At 36.9% G+C, this 17828-nt stretch overlaps 1 protein-coding gene across 1 annotated transcript in view; it reads right to left on the bottom strand.

The window, feature by feature from the left end:
* GATB (glutamyl-tRNA amidotransferase subunit B) overlaps window positions 1–16365 on the bottom strand; it is a 29900-nt gene extending 13535 nt beyond the window's left edge. Inside the window, exons 1-7 of the mRNA XM_026698146.2 lie at window positions 16195–16365; window positions 14362–14512; window positions 11376–11489; window positions 8594–8792; window positions 7622–7744; window positions 3208–3321; window positions 791–875 (exon numbers count right to left, since the gene is read on the bottom strand). Coding sequence (XP_026553931.2) covers window positions 791–875; window positions 3208–3321; window positions 7622–7744; window positions 8594–8792; window positions 11376–11489; window positions 14362–14512; window positions 16195–16346 — 938 coding nt within the window. The 5' untranslated portion in view covers window positions 16347–16365. The remainder of the gene's footprint in view (window positions 1–790; window positions 876–3207; window positions 3322–7621; window positions 7745–8593; window positions 8793–11375; window positions 11490–14361; window positions 14513–16194) is intronic.
* Window positions 16366–17828: the final 1463 nt, after the last annotated feature.

Below are 17828 nucleotides of genomic sequence, written 5' to 3'. Positions count from 1 at the left end.
ATTGTGATAATAGATAAATAGGTACCACTCCAATGGGAAAGGCTATAAAGCTGCACAAGGAGAATGGGAGCCAGTGCTAAGCCTGCCCAGACTCAATGCAAGATTGGCAGGAGAGACCCTTAGAAGATGTCATCAATTCAACCACTGCTAGCCAGCTGGTGCAAACCAGGTCACTCACTCACACATATGCACACACCCCTCGCCATGGCACACCATAGAGAAGCATGCAAGCACAAAACTGAACAAACTAGCAATTCACCTGCCAGGACTATTCTGTAACATAATATATCTCCCTGACAAATGTATGCCATATGAAATAAAAATTTTAAAAAATCATCCATGTAAACTTGTATAACCAACTGTGCTTGTATACTGTCCTGACCTGATTAAAAGAAAATCTTGGTATATCATAATTCAAATTTAAAGAACTAACATTGAGATAGCATGTTAATGTAAATACTAAACACCTTAGCTTAAGTAGTAGAATATTTAATTTTCAATGCTGTGGCAATACTTGCAACATATGTGAATAGCCAAATCCCAGAGGTGCAGCATATCCCTAAAGCCGGACTACCACAGAGTGAAACCATACACACAATTTTAAAATGGTTTTTCAAGATGATCACAAGTCCAAAGGTTGCATCAACAGGGAAAAGGTACACATTTTAAAGAAGCACAAGTGTTGAGTAACTAAAAATTATGCTTCTGCTTTCAGATGATATTGTAATTTTCTTTTGGTTTCTTCTGTGTAAATTAGAAATAATGCCCACAGTGGAAGGAAACCTCTTACCCAAGCTTATAATCAAAGGCTCTAGTTTCATTTAGAATGGTTCCTCCATTCTCCAGCTCTTCAATCTGCCTGTGTATTTCATAATCTTGAAAAAAATAAACAAACGGTCTAGGTCAGCTGTTGCATAGCCCCCTATTTTTCCCTCTATTAGCGCCAAACAGAAATAATTTTAAGCCTTATTAAAATCAGAATGATTATTAGCAAGAGAGATATATGAAGCTATACTGTAAGAGCCAAACACTGCAAGATATACAGGCACATTTAGGGAACATCATTTTGAATATACTGTAAGCTCATTCTTTAACTCCTCCATGATATGGATTCAGATGGCTTATACATTCTCATAAGCACCTTTATTTCTTAGGCTTTTATTTGGCCATTCTGTTTCTCTAGGTGTAAGAAGTTTCCACCTCTCTCTCCTACTTGTTTTGGGTGCACACAGGTTTGCCCCTTTCTTCCCTCCTTTTTATTTTATTATCAGTTGAATCTTCCCCCATCCAACCCTTTTCTTTCTTTCTGAACCAAGGGAATTAGGAGAAAAGGATCTCCATCTCGCCTTTGGCTGAAGCTGACGACATCTTTCTTTCTGGCTTCTCTATATGCTCCCCTCCGGACTCTAGAGCAGGGGTCTCCAACCTTGGCCACTTTAAGCTGGCGGGGCTTTGCTGGGAATTCTGGGAGTTGAAGTCTGTCAGGCTTAAAGTGGCCAAGGTTGGAGACCTCTGCTCTCGACAGCAGGCAGCAGAAAGGAATTCCCCTCTTTTCTATGGTCTGCATCTTCTGTGTTCTTTGCTGGGAGTTCTCCCACTCATTTGTGCTTCTCAGTTCCTCTGCTTCCTCCAAACAACTCTCTTCTCCCACACAGTCAGAAATACCAGCAGGTGTTGAAGCATGATTATGCAACCAGTTAGTGAACATTGGCATGCAAGATATTGCAAAAAGAATTATTTAAGGAAGATGTGCCTGACTTTGTAATTAAAGGAAATAAACTTGGCACTGAGCTCTTCTTCATTATGTAGAAGAGAGAAATAGGGTAGAAAGCCAGAGTGGCTTCCAATGGCCGTGAGGATGGGCCTGACCATGAACATCAGCAGAAACTGTATTTATTTGTTTGCTTTTTGTGCTGCCCATCTACCTGATACAGCAACTCTGCTCAGCATAGAAATTAGGAATCTAGAATGCTTAATAGAAAGTTGTGGCATCATCCAGCTGATTCTTGAGAAGATGCACAAATCTTAACAAGATTTAAATTTCCCTGTTGAAGAAGCTCTCCTGATAAAAGCAATAACCATAAACTCAACTCTGTAACATGGCTTTACATTATCATTGTACGCCTATCCTGTGAATTTGCTGTAGGTCCTTTAAAATAATGAAAAAAGTATTAGAAAACAAGAAATAAAATCAGTAGGTAGATTAAGGTATATTTACAGCAAGGAGGTAAGAGAAAGTAATTCTTCTCAAAAGGAAAGATAGCAATATAGTCCTCCCAACCATCTGTCAAAATTCTTCCACTGCTTCAAACTGGGAGTTCAAGGCTGCATCAATAACAATTTTCTAATAGTTTTATGGGATTAAAAGTACAGATAACCCTTGACTTACGACCACAGTCGGCACCAGAATCTCAGTTGTTGAGCAAAGCCAAGATGCCCATGTGACTTATTCACTCAATGACCAAAATCCTGGCTCTCTCAGAACTGGGTTATTAAGCAACTGCGTGTGTGGAGCAAAAAAACTGCCTGGTGAAGGAGGGAAGAAGCATTCCTCTGTGGAAAGGAACATCTGTGCTAGAGGATGGGAATGAAACTCAGAGGTTTATAATCTGAATTTCATTTCCGCAGCCTGCCACAGGTTTTCCCCACCCTTCTATGTACAGAAGGAACATCTGCAGTGGGTTGGAGAAGTTCAGATGCCGAAAACCCAAGCTTTGTTTCTGCAGCCTGATGAAGGATCTCTCTCTCCTCCCTGTGCACAGAAGAGAGAGATGAAATCTTTTGGTAGGAGGCAGCGACTTTCAGCGTTCCTTGCTGGCTTCCCCACTGACTTTTGGGGAAATTGGCAGAGAAGATTGCAAATGGCGATCATGTGATCGGGGGAGTGGGGGTTGGCAACTAGTGTAAGTGTGACCAAGTCGCCAATCACCCAGATCGTCATCATGTGACTATGCAGAGAGGGACAGCATAATGTTTTATAATGGTCGGAAGTGTTTTAAACAACCGGTCGTAAGTCAAGGATTATACCTATAATATAAATTAACTTTACATTCTACATCAATAAGGCAGAGATGGGAAATTATATATGCAACTTAAAGTCTTAATAGGTTTGTTTCAGTATTAACTGCCTAATTCTACAAACAGATTTCGTTGGGTGTGAAATTTCAAATTTATAGGGTTTCAGTTAGGAAGAAAAGTTTTATTTACCTATTGCCTTTGCGAGAAATCGAGCACTGTTGATATTCTTCACTTCGGTCCTTACTCCATATAGTTGGCCAGGATGATGTACAGATACATTTGCATCTACTCTCAACTGGCCCTCTGAAATTAATATCAGCAGTTGAATAAACCCATACTGCTTGCAAATATATATATATATATATGCAAAATTGCCACAGAATATTACATGATGATTATCCAAGGCTTGTATTTCCTTAGGCTCTCCAGAGGAACCTATGGCCCTTCAGCTATTGCTAAGCTACAATCCCAAAATACATCATCATTGGACAATTTGATCAGAGAGCTGTAGTTCAGAAACAACTCAAGGGCCACAGGCTCTCCCCTTCTATGACTATTCTAAAATTCTACCCTTTTTTTCAAATGAAACACACTCCAGAAGCTTCCCTGGAGGCTTATTTCGAATAGGAATATGTGTGGCATGTGTACACACCTTAAGGCACTGATGGGGAGTGCTCCCAAGAGGTTCAGCATTTCTGCACAAACCAGCCTTTACATCGTTTTTAAGACTTGACAGTCAAAAGTTGAGAAAATTTTTTGCAACTTCTCAAACAAAATTAATTTCGCTTTACAGTAGTATAAGTTTTGTGTAGTTATTTTCCAAAAACAGATGCTGAAAATTTTTTAAGGTTTTATAGATGCAAACTCCTGGCAAAACTACATGAAAGGGAAAATTATGAAAATTGCCATGTAAGCACTGAGCTACATTGTACCTATTTTTCTCAGATGTTGCTCTGAAGATGCTCTCCTAATCAACAATCCAATAAACTGTAACCAGTTTCCTATCTTACTAATATAACCACTATGAAAAATCAATGGGGCTTTTCTTTGGCAAAGTTGGACAGGTTGCCCCCTGTGACAATGTCAGATTTTATAGCATGCTTATTTTACACAGTCTATTATCCTGTACAGGACAGGCATTTTTCAAATTGACTCATATAATATTTTATTGCCCATTTTAAAATAATTCATTGTCCCACTGATTTATTCTATTCTAAGAGTTCCAGGCAGTGAGCTTGACGTTATAAGTTACCTGATTGCCATCTGGAGAGTTACTAAATTTTTCACCCCTGTATCTTCATCTACACATTGCTGCAAGTATTACTTTAAAACTTATATTACATGATTACCTTGGACATATATTTCATTTTTGTTATAAGTCTATTAAGACACATAATTTGATCCATCATTATAATACCAACACAGTCCTCAACAAATATCTAGAAGACAAACCATGAAACAAATAAGCTAAGGAAGGCTTTGTCAAGGATTTTGATTGTATGAAACTTATCATTTGAAGGCTTGGTAGAATTCTATCACAAAGCCAACAGCACCAAGCAGATTTACTCAAGTGTCCTTGAAAATTTATAGCTCAAGGATAGGTGAGAAAAGCCCATTTTCCCCCCTTCAAGGACTTGTAATCTTTGCAACAAATACAATTGAAAACCCTTTCAAACAGCCAAAAGCTAATACAGATTTCCAAATAAACTGATAGAGAATCAGGCACTAAAACAACTATTTGAGGCAGGGTCCCGAAAATTGTTTTCAGATGTGTACTTCTTTGTTTTTGCAGATACAGTATTTCCCGATCAAGCCTGTAAAAACCTAGAAGTCAAACTGATAATAAAGCAATATAAAATCTCCTCAACAATTCCAATAATGGGGGTGTAAGAGGGCAAGGCTTTTCCCACTCTTCTTAATTTGCTGTAAGTTACTATTACATACGTAAAGCAAGTATTTACTAACAGATAAACATCATATACATTAAATTTATAAATAATAAACCTTGAGAATTCAGTCTGTGGTATGTTATCTTGATGGAACTCTCCAAACATACATGTATTCCCTTTCTCTTACTTGTTTTTTTTTACTTCTTTATTATTGTTCATATGTTATATTCCCCAAGAATAATTAGAAGGCCCAAGTGATTTCTTTCTCCCTATTACTTATAGATGAAAGGAAAGGGTAGCAACTTAAAATCAGTCCACTCCTCAGGGATTTAAAGACCTTACTTCTGAACGATTATTGTTACTTTTGCAAGTTGTGTTGGGATACACCATGGTAAGAACATAAGAGAAAAAGGACACTAAAAAAAATAGTTAATTCACAAAGTGTGAATTAAGTTCTAGTTTTTGCAGCTAAAAATGTTTGTAATCAGCTACTCACTCAAAAAGTCAATTATATTCTCAAAACAGTTTTGCTTGGATTTTAGGATGAACCTTTGATTACTTTAGAAATAAATGAAACAAACATCACAGCCCATTATTCGTTCACCCAGACTCATTTTATATTTCAGTAAGAGTCACATGAAACCTTGAAAACAAGTACTGTAGTTATAGAGATATTTTTTTAGTTGCAAAAATACAGAAAAATGAAAATGGAGGCAGTAAATTATTATAGGGAATACTTACAGTATTATAGATAATACTTTGCTATTTGCATAACACTCAAGAAAATGACCGAGATTGTTTGCAAACTGCCCAGAGTTACTTAGGTGAGATGGGCGGTGTAGAAATTTGATAAATGAGACTAAACTGAATAAAAAAGTCTGATAGAAAAAACTCTCTGCCTCCATCAATACACTCAATTATTCTAGAACAGGGTTTTCCAACAACACACCTCTCATTACTTTTAACCCCTCTACTTTGTCGATGGCTGTGCTCTTCTTTTTCCTTCCATTGCCCAACATTATAGACTGTTAAAAAGGAACTGGGTTTTCTCATCTTCTGCTCATATATGATAATTTGAGCCTCAAATGACAACTCTGTAGTTTCTTCTTCAATTCATTCACTTTCTTGGCTATCAATGGTATTCTTTAGAGCAGGGGTTTCCAACTTGGCAACTTTAAGACTTGTGGACTTCAACTTCCAGAATTCCTCAGCTAGCTTGCCAAGTTGGAGATCCCTGCTCTAGAGTCTTCTGCAACACTGGTGTGCAAAAGCACTAATACATTTTTCTATCCCACTTCTTCAAAAGGCTGCTTTCAAATCATTTTTACAGAGCTTTGAAGCTATCAGAAAGTCTCCCAGCATCTAATTATGTTTTTCAAGGTTTTCATGGCTATCCTACCAAATGCTAGCTTTGCAGCATGCTTGTTCTTTGAGTCGATCCTAAACAACAAAAGCTATTGAACACTCCACTGTCAATCCCAAGAATTGTTTGTACTTGTCAATTGTTTAATCCACTTCTTTTTTCAGACCCTTAGTAGTAAGCAGTTTGATCTTCTGCCTGCCCAATTCTTAATCCATTTCAATTTGCCGATACTGAATATGTCAATAGGTAATTGATTCATTTCATCTTTTATTGTGATGATCTTTTGTAAGTTTATCCTTATGTTCCATATTTCCACAGCAATTCCTTCTCTAGTTTTTGACTGTCTTTTCCAGCCTGACAATATCAGCTACTTTAATCTAGCCACATCATAAACACTATTAGATCTTCATTTCTTCTCTGCCAGCATCTGACTTGATGGGCCCATCATCTGGCACTACAGTATATCAACAATCACTTATATTAAGTCTATCTATCTGATTTTCTTGGTAAAATACAAAGGTGCTTATTCTTGTTATATCATTTATATATTGTACACCATGAACCATGCTTTTACTTTTGTTAATAGAGCAACAATCTACCCATAGTAAATTCCTATATCCCTGCTGCCTGATATAAGCACGTAAGTGTTTTAGCTGGCCAGTTGACATTATCCTGATGGAAGTATAGTATTTTGGTGTATGTTCCTGATAATCCTTATTCATCCTTTCCAGTAGGAGCTCCCACCATCACTACAAAGAAACAGCATAACAGGAAATGGGTAGGGGAGGGAGTGCTGCCAATTTTAAGGGTAAATTATTTGGGTAAAACCCAGGCTTTGTTTCATAAAAATACATTATTCAATTAAAAATATGAACAAACTTGCTATCAGACATTTACTTGAAGCTGAATCTCAAATATTTCCATTTTGCAACATTCCCAGGATCTCTTGCAACTAGCAGTATAAAACTTGAAATTATTAGCCAGGTTACAGTTAGTATTGTCCCAAAGAATTTGCATTTGGGGCAGCTAATGTGCAAGCAAAATAAAAGTCTGCCTAGGAGCCATCAATCATTCTGTTCCCACTTAGGTTTATCGTGCACAATTTCAAAAGGCCAGCAGTCTAGAAATATCTGAGCTGAGTCAGAAGCACCGATGTCTCTAAGATACCTAAGGTAGGAGTACCACATACTGCACCAGAACTCTCAGGAAAGAGAGAGAAAAACTCCAACAAAGGCCAGCCCAACAATGCTAAATGATTAGTAGCTGCGTGGTGAAGAAAACTGCTGTGAAAGTGCCTTTCTTGTAGAAAAATCAGTTGAGGGAGGATAAATGTGCCCTGCAGCTCCCCTACCTGCCATGTTTGCCTGGCTGCTCCCAAGAGCTTGCAGGATGAGCTGAAGTTCTCTCACCGCTGCTGCTGCCTCTTCCCCACAACACATGTCTGGTTCCATGACGAGCTCCATGAGGCCGATCCCTACCAGAGGCAGAGGAAGGATAAAAAGAGCAGCCTTTTCATCTCATTGTATCAATTCAGCCGTAAATATTGAGCATAGTTGAAGCTGCTCTAGCTTTTATGCAAGGCAATTCAGGATCATTTATTATTTAACCACTGTCAAAATTCATGCAACAGTAGAACTGTCATTCTGTCTTACATAAATTCACAACTCACTAATATATAAAAAAAGAAACTATATGCAAAATCCCCCAAGGAAAAAGGTGGCCTCTGGCTTTGAAATGTAGTATCAACAAACAGATCTATAGGAAATATCCTGTTTCTGGCAAATCTTTTGGTCCTTGAACTCCTGATACAGCAAACAAATCGCTGTGTAGGAAGAAAAATGAAGATTTTTGTGCTCAAACATCTTGATGATACGTGATTTTCTCACCTTATGATACCCGTATGTATTCCAAGACAGCCTGATCAAAGGAATTGCCTTCATTTGGAAAATGCCACCAAAAATTCTATTTGGTCATTTAATTATTCAATTAAATTTAAACGGCTAAAATATTTTTCCATCTGGGTTCCATTATTTTTCAGCCTGGAAATTAAGGCTCCCAGAAAAGCATCTGTGTTTGTGTATAAATAGAAAATGAAATGGGAGGTCATGCTTCCAATTTTTTATTTACAAGACATAAGTGAACAGTGACACAGTCATGAATTTCTGTAGACACCTTAAGTATAGATGATACAGTCAAGTCTTTCTTTGGAACTTTGATAACTTGGCATCAAATCCAGTTATTTTAATTTGAGAATAGGCATTCAGTTAAAAACATATAAATACTTCTCGCAACAGTTACGTGCATAAATATGTTTCAAACATACCTGCTCTGTTGAGATCAACGAGTGTTTGGTTTCTAAAGTCATCATGAAGACTCTTTCCACTGTCTTGCTCCAACTGTATTTGCTTGATCCTCACAGTCTTGCTTACAATTTCGTTCCGACGTTTATCTGCTTGCATAAAGTATTGTAAGCAGCCATTCACCGCAATGGGAATCCTGTGCTGAGTGATCTGATATCCAGCCTGCATTTAGAATGTTAGCAGATAGCTCATTTCTAATGAAATCTGATCATCTTTCCCTTTAAAACACAGACCCATCCTTCCTGTTAAGCATTAACACCAATGATATACATATGGTAGGCTGCATGGACTCTTTCCGTTCTGACCACCCCTGCCCTCAAGGTACTTCTTACAGAAAAGATTAAAAAATAAAAACACAATATAAGTGACAGTGAATAACCAAATTTCATTTTCTATTAATGCTCAATCATTTACATGTAGCCTTCCAATGTAATTTATCATACACGTATTAAATTATATTAAATGCCTTTTAGACCATAGGTGTCAAACGCACAGTGTCACCTGATGTTTCATGATGGTTTTCCCCTTTGCAGAGCTGGGGTGGGCATGGCCTGCTTGTGAGGCATGCGGCCCACAGGCCACCAGTTTGACACCCCTGCTTTAGAGTATCAAAAAACTATTGGGAGAGGGAGACTTGCATGAGAGATCTAATTGGCAAAAAAAACCTAATCTCTCCCTTCCTACTTGGCTAGCTCATTGCTTGAACTAGATTGAGCACCACCTTCAGTGTGGTAGGCACTGCTTCATTTTAATGGAGGTTTTTACCACTAGCATCAATTGACCAGTGATGAACTTTTGCGGTCAAGCTAGTAAGTAGTTTAGGATGCGATCTAGTTTTCAGATGTCCTGCTGTTTCATTCGCAGTTGGGCTGGCATCTTCAGAAACAGAGTGACCCCATCCAGATAAGGTGACAACCTAAAAGGCATACCTTTAGTTATGCCTACTGAAGATATCATGCCAAATGTCAAAGTAGCTATTTGAAACTTTCCGAATAACGCCGTATAAGGAATCAGATACAAGATAGCATATTTTCGGGTGGTGTTATCTTTACTCGTGGGACACCTGAATGCCTGTAGGCATTCGGGATAGGCTCCTTTCTTGTCCCTATGCAGTTTATTCGCTCATGGGAGTCAAGCCGCTGACCTCAGGGGTGTGCAGGCCCAGCATCTTACCACATGAGCCACTGCGGCCCTCATTAATTCACTGAATAATTTTAACAAAAATCCTGTCCTCCCAGCAGCAACTTGACAATGAGGAAAACATGCACCTTATGTTGGTGAGAGATTCTCTGCAAGATTTGATGCATTACCATAAAGCAGTATCACTGCATTGTGACACAAGATCCACCCCTTTCATACGTGCATGCAACTTCACGATAATTGTACAAAAGGGACACAGCAACACCATCACACTTAAGACATGGTGTTTCTTCTTTAAAAGAAGTCACAGCTAACTACTGTGGAAAACTATTAGCTCATCTACCATCTCCCCTTCTTAGGGAAGGTTGATGAGAAGGTGATGATGCAGCAATTACAAAGCAGCTTGGATGAAATAGGTCAGAATTCAAGCTTGTGGCTTAGGATCAGGAGGAAAATCACATTTGGTAATATAACCATGTGGGGACTTAGATAAGAAACTGCATCTATCTTTATATTGCTTCAATACATAACTAATAAAAATTTACAGTGGTTTCATTCTTTCCTGAAGGATTGGTTTCAAACGATGTTAACAAGGGAAATAAATTCTTTTCTTTAGATGATTTAGTTTTTTCTCTCATTTTTCTTCACACTATTTTTTGTTGAATTTCCATTTTAAATTATATAATTTTTATATATTGTAATGCTATTATAATTATACTACTCTTTAGTTTATGTGCATTACTACAGACCACTGAAGATTTTAAACAAAATTGCAATGTTTTAAAAATGTAATAAAAAATTAAAAACGAACATCTGCCTGAAGAACACTGACTGAAGATAGCAATTTAAACCTTAGTGACCTTTGCCAACTTATCACACATCACATATCATCACTCCATCTCATAGTGTTTTTACAAAGATAGTGTGAGTCTAGGGCAGCCTTTCTCATCAGTCATGGGGACGAAAATGGGAGCTGTTTGCCAACAAGCACCCTTGCAAGATCCTTATTTAAATATTATAATGATGAATCCTGTCTTTCCGGTGGACTTGGTCAGCTTCAATTTGTTAAATGTAACAACTCAAGCCCAATCTCAAGCAAATCTGACTTGAACATTAATATCTAGTGTCATAGATATTACTGTTTTAGTTTGCTTTTATTTGCTTTAGGTATCTGAACAAATTAAAAACAACACACTGTGTCTGAAATTCTCAGACTAATGACAATAAATGCTCGTGATGTCACTGGAGCATCAATATGTATCTGTAATACATTCATTTGAAAAGATTTGTACCGTTTGTCTTAATCCTAACAGGCCATTAAACGAGAATAAAAGAAGGCTGGTCCTAGCGGTACCTTCCCCACTTCAATTACTCCCAAAGCCCTGAAAACACGAGGCACAGCCATCAGAACAATCATCATCAATCTGCAAGCTCCTGGCTACAGCTGCCCATTCATCTGAATTCAGGGCTGCGTCCAGCTTGGATGGGTAAACATGGCTGAAAAAAAATACAAAGCTTCTTTTTGTTGGCCTGCCCCCCCCGCATCTGTTCTTCAGGCATGTTCCTCTTCCGATTTGTCACGGACAAAGCTTGGTATATACTCACAGGCAGATCTGCATAGAAATAGTGTTTTCTGTCAAACAAGGACTTCTTGTTTATGGTGCAGTTCAGCGCAAGGCCTGTTGACACTGCTGCTTCCACGCATCGTCTGTTGAGAACCTAGAGGGACAAATACACAACTTGATTCCTATGCTTTTAAACAGTGTGTGTTTCCTTTTTTGATTGCTTTACAAAAAACACCACGATTTCCTTGAAATACAAGATTTCCTTGCAAATGGGAAGTACATGGTAATAAGGAAAAACTTGTTCAAAGGAATATTTCTCCATTTCATGGTGCAGAGGACAATTGCACAGTTTTAAAGTACCTGAAATTCTACTAGAAAAACACATGTTTTTAATATTGCATGCTGTATGTTTAAGTTTGGTGCTTTTGTTTTAGTGCTCTTAACTATATTCATTGGAAGATGAGACTCTAATGCAACAGTGGCCTAAATGAACATGGATACATGGATTTAAATGTAACTATTCTAATATATTCTAAACCAGTGGTTCTCAACCTTTTCTTCACCGCGGACCCTCTTTAAATACCTTTGCAGAACACCTGTGATGACATCGCGCCCCCCCTGGAGTCCATGGACCACGGGTGGAAAACCACTGCTCTAGACTACTAAAATGGTAATCAGGAAATAGCTAGGTAGAGAAAGAGCTAAACTTATTTGCTTGCTTGCTTATTAAATTTATTTGCTACCAGTCGCACTGTGAGGCTACTCTAGGCAGATTACAACAATTAAAACAGAGAAATGAAAAGAAATGTAAACAGAAGAAAAATAATGAAATAATAAAATAATGATAATGCAGTAATATGAAGTTATTACTGAAGCAGGGAATCTGTGTGTATATTTGCTACTAATCTAGTAGCCACCTTCGCTGTGGTACCCATCCATTGGGTCCCTGGGCCAAGTTATACCTTGACTAATACAAACATTTCACTATTAAAAGTTATCTGGCAAAGTACTCCACCAAATTAAAAAAAATATTTTGCGTAGTACAGTAATAATACAAAACAGTCTGGACATATCTACGAAGCACTGGTGAGAAAGAAGCCCCTCATCTCTTCTGTTAGAATATTGAAGATCTAATTGTACTATCTATGAGCAAATTGCCTATAGACATAGACTATGTATAGGTAAATATTATATTATAGTTATAGAAATGTACTAGAAATGTACATGTACTTAAGTAATAATTTCATTAGATAACTATATGTAATTATACAATTATCTGTGAATTGCAATTATTCACAGCTAAAATAATATATCTTTTTTCTTTTCTTTTTCACTTTTTTCAAATTAAAAAATGCTGTTTTCTTTGACAACACATGTACTTTTTTCCCGAATTGTCATTATTTTAAAAGCAATAAAAGAATAAATAAAAAGAGTCTCTTCTTGTATCGACAAAAAGTTATAGTTAAAGTTACAAATCACCAGGTCCATTTTCCCCCCTCACAGGTTAACAAGCAAATCATTTAAAAAGCCACTTTGGGGTCAAAATAATCCACTACTGAGCAATTGTAAAAAACAAGTCCTCTTAAAGTGCACAGAAGCAAGGTTATCTGCAGACAGCCAGTATGTGCAGATAGGAATCTGCTCTTCTCATTTTGTTGAGAGAGCTTGTCAGAGATATAGCAAACACTACACTGCATCATCTCTAAGACTGACAGGGCATACAACTAAACCCATAGCTGAAACTAGCAGCTATATTCACGAAATGTGAATATATTGTATTATAAGGTCAATATATTTTGTATATTATGTCAATATTCATAAAGCACTTTTATGAAACATTCTAACGTAGTTTTCCCAAAAAATAAAATTCAACATAACTGAGTTGAGGGCTTAAATATTGTGGCTATAAGAAACACAAGAGAACAGAAATAGGTTCATCATCATCATCATCATCATCATCACCATCACCATCACCATCATCTGCTGTATCATCAAGAGTGTGTGGAAGTAGCAGTCCATCCTGATAGTTATTGTTTCTCAAATTATCAAGATAATGGCCAGGATTATTTTAAAAATAATAAAAACAATTTTAAAGAAAACAGTGGAGCCACAATAACTGTCAGCCAACCTGCAGAAAAATGGACTTTATAGAATACCTTTGATGAAAAATGAGGACTTTGGTCATAGAGGTCCAACAAAGAGAAATTGGCAGTCAGTCTTTGTCTGACTTCTGTGCCTGTTTGGGTTTTGGGAGTAGAATGCTGGTTTATTTATTAATTAACTCTAAGGATTATAGTCTTACTCCAGTTATAAGCAATTCTAAATAACTTGTATGGCCTATTTATGTAAGGTTTAAAAGAGGCCAGTCTAAAATCCAAATATTATGGAAAAAAATACCAAAAATATTTATTACCTTTCAGATTACGGATTATTCTTATATGATTATTAAGAGGTCCTGCATGGGGCCTCTTATTTACAATAAATCAGACAAGAAATTAAAAAATAGAAGGTAAACCTAAGAGATTGGACAACCATTTGTCTAAAATGATATAGGGTTTCCTGCTTGAGTAGGGGTTGGACTAGAAGACCTCCAAGGTCCCTTCCAATCTTTCTGTTATTCTTAAGTTGTCAATGTTCTATTTGGTGGTAGCCAAGCTACTCTTACCTTATTAATATTCTTGCTTCAACACATAGCACAACTCCCAGTGGAGCTTAGCGGATACCATGGAATTATCCCTATGGCATTCTAGAGACAGTTGGTATCTGTATAGCTTTAGACTAAGTACAAATGTGCTGTGTCAATTCAAATTGTAGGACAGAATCTGATCTGAGGTCTTTATATCTGTTATTTTACATTTCTTTGATGCACTTCTGCTTTGGGCTCTGATAGGGGTTTGTTTCAATAAAACTGCATTTTGTAATTTATATAATCCACATTGCTTTGAGCTTATTAAAGTTTGCTCCTTTCCTTAGAAAAGGACAGGTTAATCTTGTTATATTTCTACTCAGGACTGAAAAATACCTACCGGTAGAGTGCCAGGAAGAGATGCATCCAAGAATGATACTAGAGAATTAGGTGGAGCTGCAAACTGAACTTGGGAACCAGAAAAAAGCTTCGAGTTGGATGAGATCTGTGTATGGATTTCCAAGCCTACAACTGCTGCCCAGGAAACATCACTAAAAGAAAGCCAACATGTGTAATCAGTAGTTAGATAAATACAATTAAAATTTTAAAGCACTTGGGAAAGGGAAAGAAAATCAAGCACAATTAATACAAAATGACACAAAATTAAAAGAAATTCAAATTCTGGACATCTTAAATTAAAAACTGAAAGATTTCTAAAAATCCCCCAGATTTGTTAGATAGATGCTAATTCTTATAGCCAACATACATTATCCTATACATACCTTTTCAAAAGGTCACTTTCAAATACAGGTGTCAAAAACTATTTGAAAAAATAGAACAAAATCTACATAGCCATTAAAAGTAACTGTACTTCATGCACCTGTATTTTGATGTGACTGAGAAAATGAGTAATTTTGCAATAAATGCTTTACAGAAGCTGAAAGCAATGATTTGGACTTACACAATGACAAATACATTTTAAGTTAATCTTATGCCATTGTAATGATAATAGCACTGAAAGCAATTCCTTGAGATCCATAAAAGAATGATGTAGATAACAGGTTTTTTTTCTTTCCTTAAGAGAATGACATTTCAAGTTTCTGTATTTCTTTGTAGTGAACTAATTGAAACCCCAATGAAGTGGGATTCCCAATATAATCTTATTTATTAATAAAAGTGGACATTTTCAGAATTTTTCAGGATTTATGTAAGTTTCCAATTATTTTACAGAATACAGAATAACAAGGTTGGAAAGGACCTAATCCAACTGCCTGTTCAGGCAGGAAAAACTATACCATTTCAGACAAATGATTGTTAAATCTCTTAAAAACTTCCATTGTTAGAGCACTCACAAGTTCTGGAGGCAAGATGTTTCACTGATTAATTGTTCTGTCAGAAAATTTCTCCTTAATTCTAGGTTGCTTCTCCCCTTGATTAGTTTCCATCCATTGCTACATAATATCTGTCCATAGAGTGTGTTCAAAATGTACTTAAGATCAGATAATACAGGAGATATTCATTTAAAAGCATATCACAGCATGTATTTTAGGTCAGTGCTAATTTAGAAAACAATTTAGAATAGATTTTTTTCTTTCATTATCATTTTAAGCTAAATGGGGCTTCTCAAATAGGTATCCTATGTAAATATTTGCTGTGTGATCATGTAATTTTTAAAATCAGAGTTTAAAAACTGTTGCTATGGGAAAAGAAAAACCTTGATAGATATGTATTAACCAGCATTTGTTTTTTAATATAAATCTGCTTACAAGATGGTGTTTGTCACAGTCTCATACAATAATGCAAACAACGATTTATAAATGCATCGCTGCTATCCGTGGTAAATGTTTTTCCTTCTCCATGCTGCAAGGGAAAAGTGCTAGTTGTGAAGCAGCCCACGAATTTATGCAGCAAAGCAGCATGGCATTAAGATCTGCCAGCAGGTAAAGATAACAGTTTGGATTCTATACTTTAACTGCATCTTCGGTTCTATTTCAAATTTGAGAAACATTAAGTTCTTTTCCTTATCTTTTAGTGCGTTTATTATATTTTCATCCAACACACTAAAACTGATATTCTACCGACACATAAAAGGACATCTGAAATCTTGTGAGATTGCTTTTGCATTTTTCAATCTATATTAAGAAGCCTCTAACAGAGTGGAAATATGAAATGCGAGAAAAGTTTTTTTTTTTAATCAGCCAAGAGCGACAAACCAGAATATCCAGAGTCATACCGGTTCTCTTTCGTTGTAATCCCCTTTGAATTCCAGCAGAGAACGCTGGTGGATACCGGTCTTTTCCCATCTCCAAATACGGGTTCATTCGCAAAGCTAACTTTGCCAACTCGGAGCCAAGCGCGGTAGCGTCGCATCATGGGGGTCGCCATTTTGTTCGGCGCTGGGGAAACATCAGGTGATCTCATTCTTACAGCAAGTCCTCTTGGGAAATGAAGTCCTGAGCTTGCTTAGAGAACAGAGGGGAACGGCAAGAGAAATGAAAGCCTTCAGTTCCCGTGATGCTCCATCACTGAACTGCTCAGCGGAGAAAGCGAGCAAGACCTGCGGGGCTCTTATGCGAGTTAGGTAGAAATGAGTCAGTGATTCGCGTTTATTGAGTAGGCAGTAAATGCCTATGGGTAGAAATTAAAAAGAACTGGAGAAGGCGTTGTTCTTGGTGCTCAGGCAGTCATATAGTGACAGATGTTTAATAAATGTTAACTAAGCAAATAGCATGCCTGTAATTAATGGCTGTTTTCCTTAGAAAATGGAAAATTCTGTTGTTTATTATCAATTCCATTCTCTTGTAATGGAGAATCCCTCTGCATTAGGACTGAAGCTATTCACGCGTGATTATAAAGCAATGTGCACCCAAACAATTAAAGGCCAATTCATTGTTTATTAAAATTTCTTTCTTTCTTTTTTTTGTAACTACATAGCCAAAAAGGCATTAAGAGAGGTTAACCTAATCCTACATAGCTTTTTCTCTGGTAATATCACACTACTAACTAGAGCATACAAAACATTTGCTAGACCAATACTCAAATACAGCTCATCAGTCTGGAACCCACATTACGTATCTGATAATTAGCACAGTTGAGAAAGTTCAGAAATATTTCACAAAAAGAGTTCTCCACTCCTCTACTCCCTGTAGAATACCTTATGCCACCAGACTTGAAATTCTAGACCTGGAAAACCTTGAATTAGGCTGTCTTTGGTCTGATCTAAGTATGGTATATAAAATCATACATTGCAATGACTTACCTGTCAGTGAATACTTTAGCTTCAACCATAACAACACAAGAGCACACAATAGATACAAACTCAAGGTTAACCGCATCAAACTTGATTGCAGGAAATACGACTTCAGCAACAGAGTGGTCAATGTCTGGAATACTCTACCTGACTGTGGTTTCTTCCCCAAACCCCCAAAACTTTAACCTTAGACTGTCTACTATTGACCTCACCCCTTTCCTAAGAAGTCTGTAGGGGGCGTGCATAAGCGCACCAACGTGCCTACCGTCTCTGTCCTATTGTTTTATTTTTCTTATATGTACCCATTTCATGTATTCATAGCTATGTATATACTTATACCTATTATCTTGTAAGCGATTGACAAATCAAAATAAATAAATAAAAATAAAAATAAATAAAATGTTACTAGATTCCGTATTTTATAGCAACAAAGCATGCATAATCACTAGAAATGGTGCAATGATAATTAAGGAATGCTGACATTCATCTGTAGATCTTTTATTATAGGGCAGCAGTGATGTTTTTAATAGATATTCCCTATTAAGGAAAAGCATTCTTTTATTTTCCTAATTGCATAAATAGTAGCATTTCTATGTAGTTAGATACGGGAACATCTT

The sequence above is a fragment of the Pseudonaja textilis genome, chromosome 6 (genome assembly GCF_049901715.1).
Source record: "Pseudonaja textilis isolate UNSWEBS1 chromosome 6, rPseTex1.2, whole genome shotgun sequence".
NCBI lineage: Eukaryota > Metazoa > Chordata > Lepidosauria > Squamata > Elapidae > Pseudonaja > Pseudonaja textilis.
This window is presented reverse-complemented; position numbering and strand designations above follow the sequence as displayed.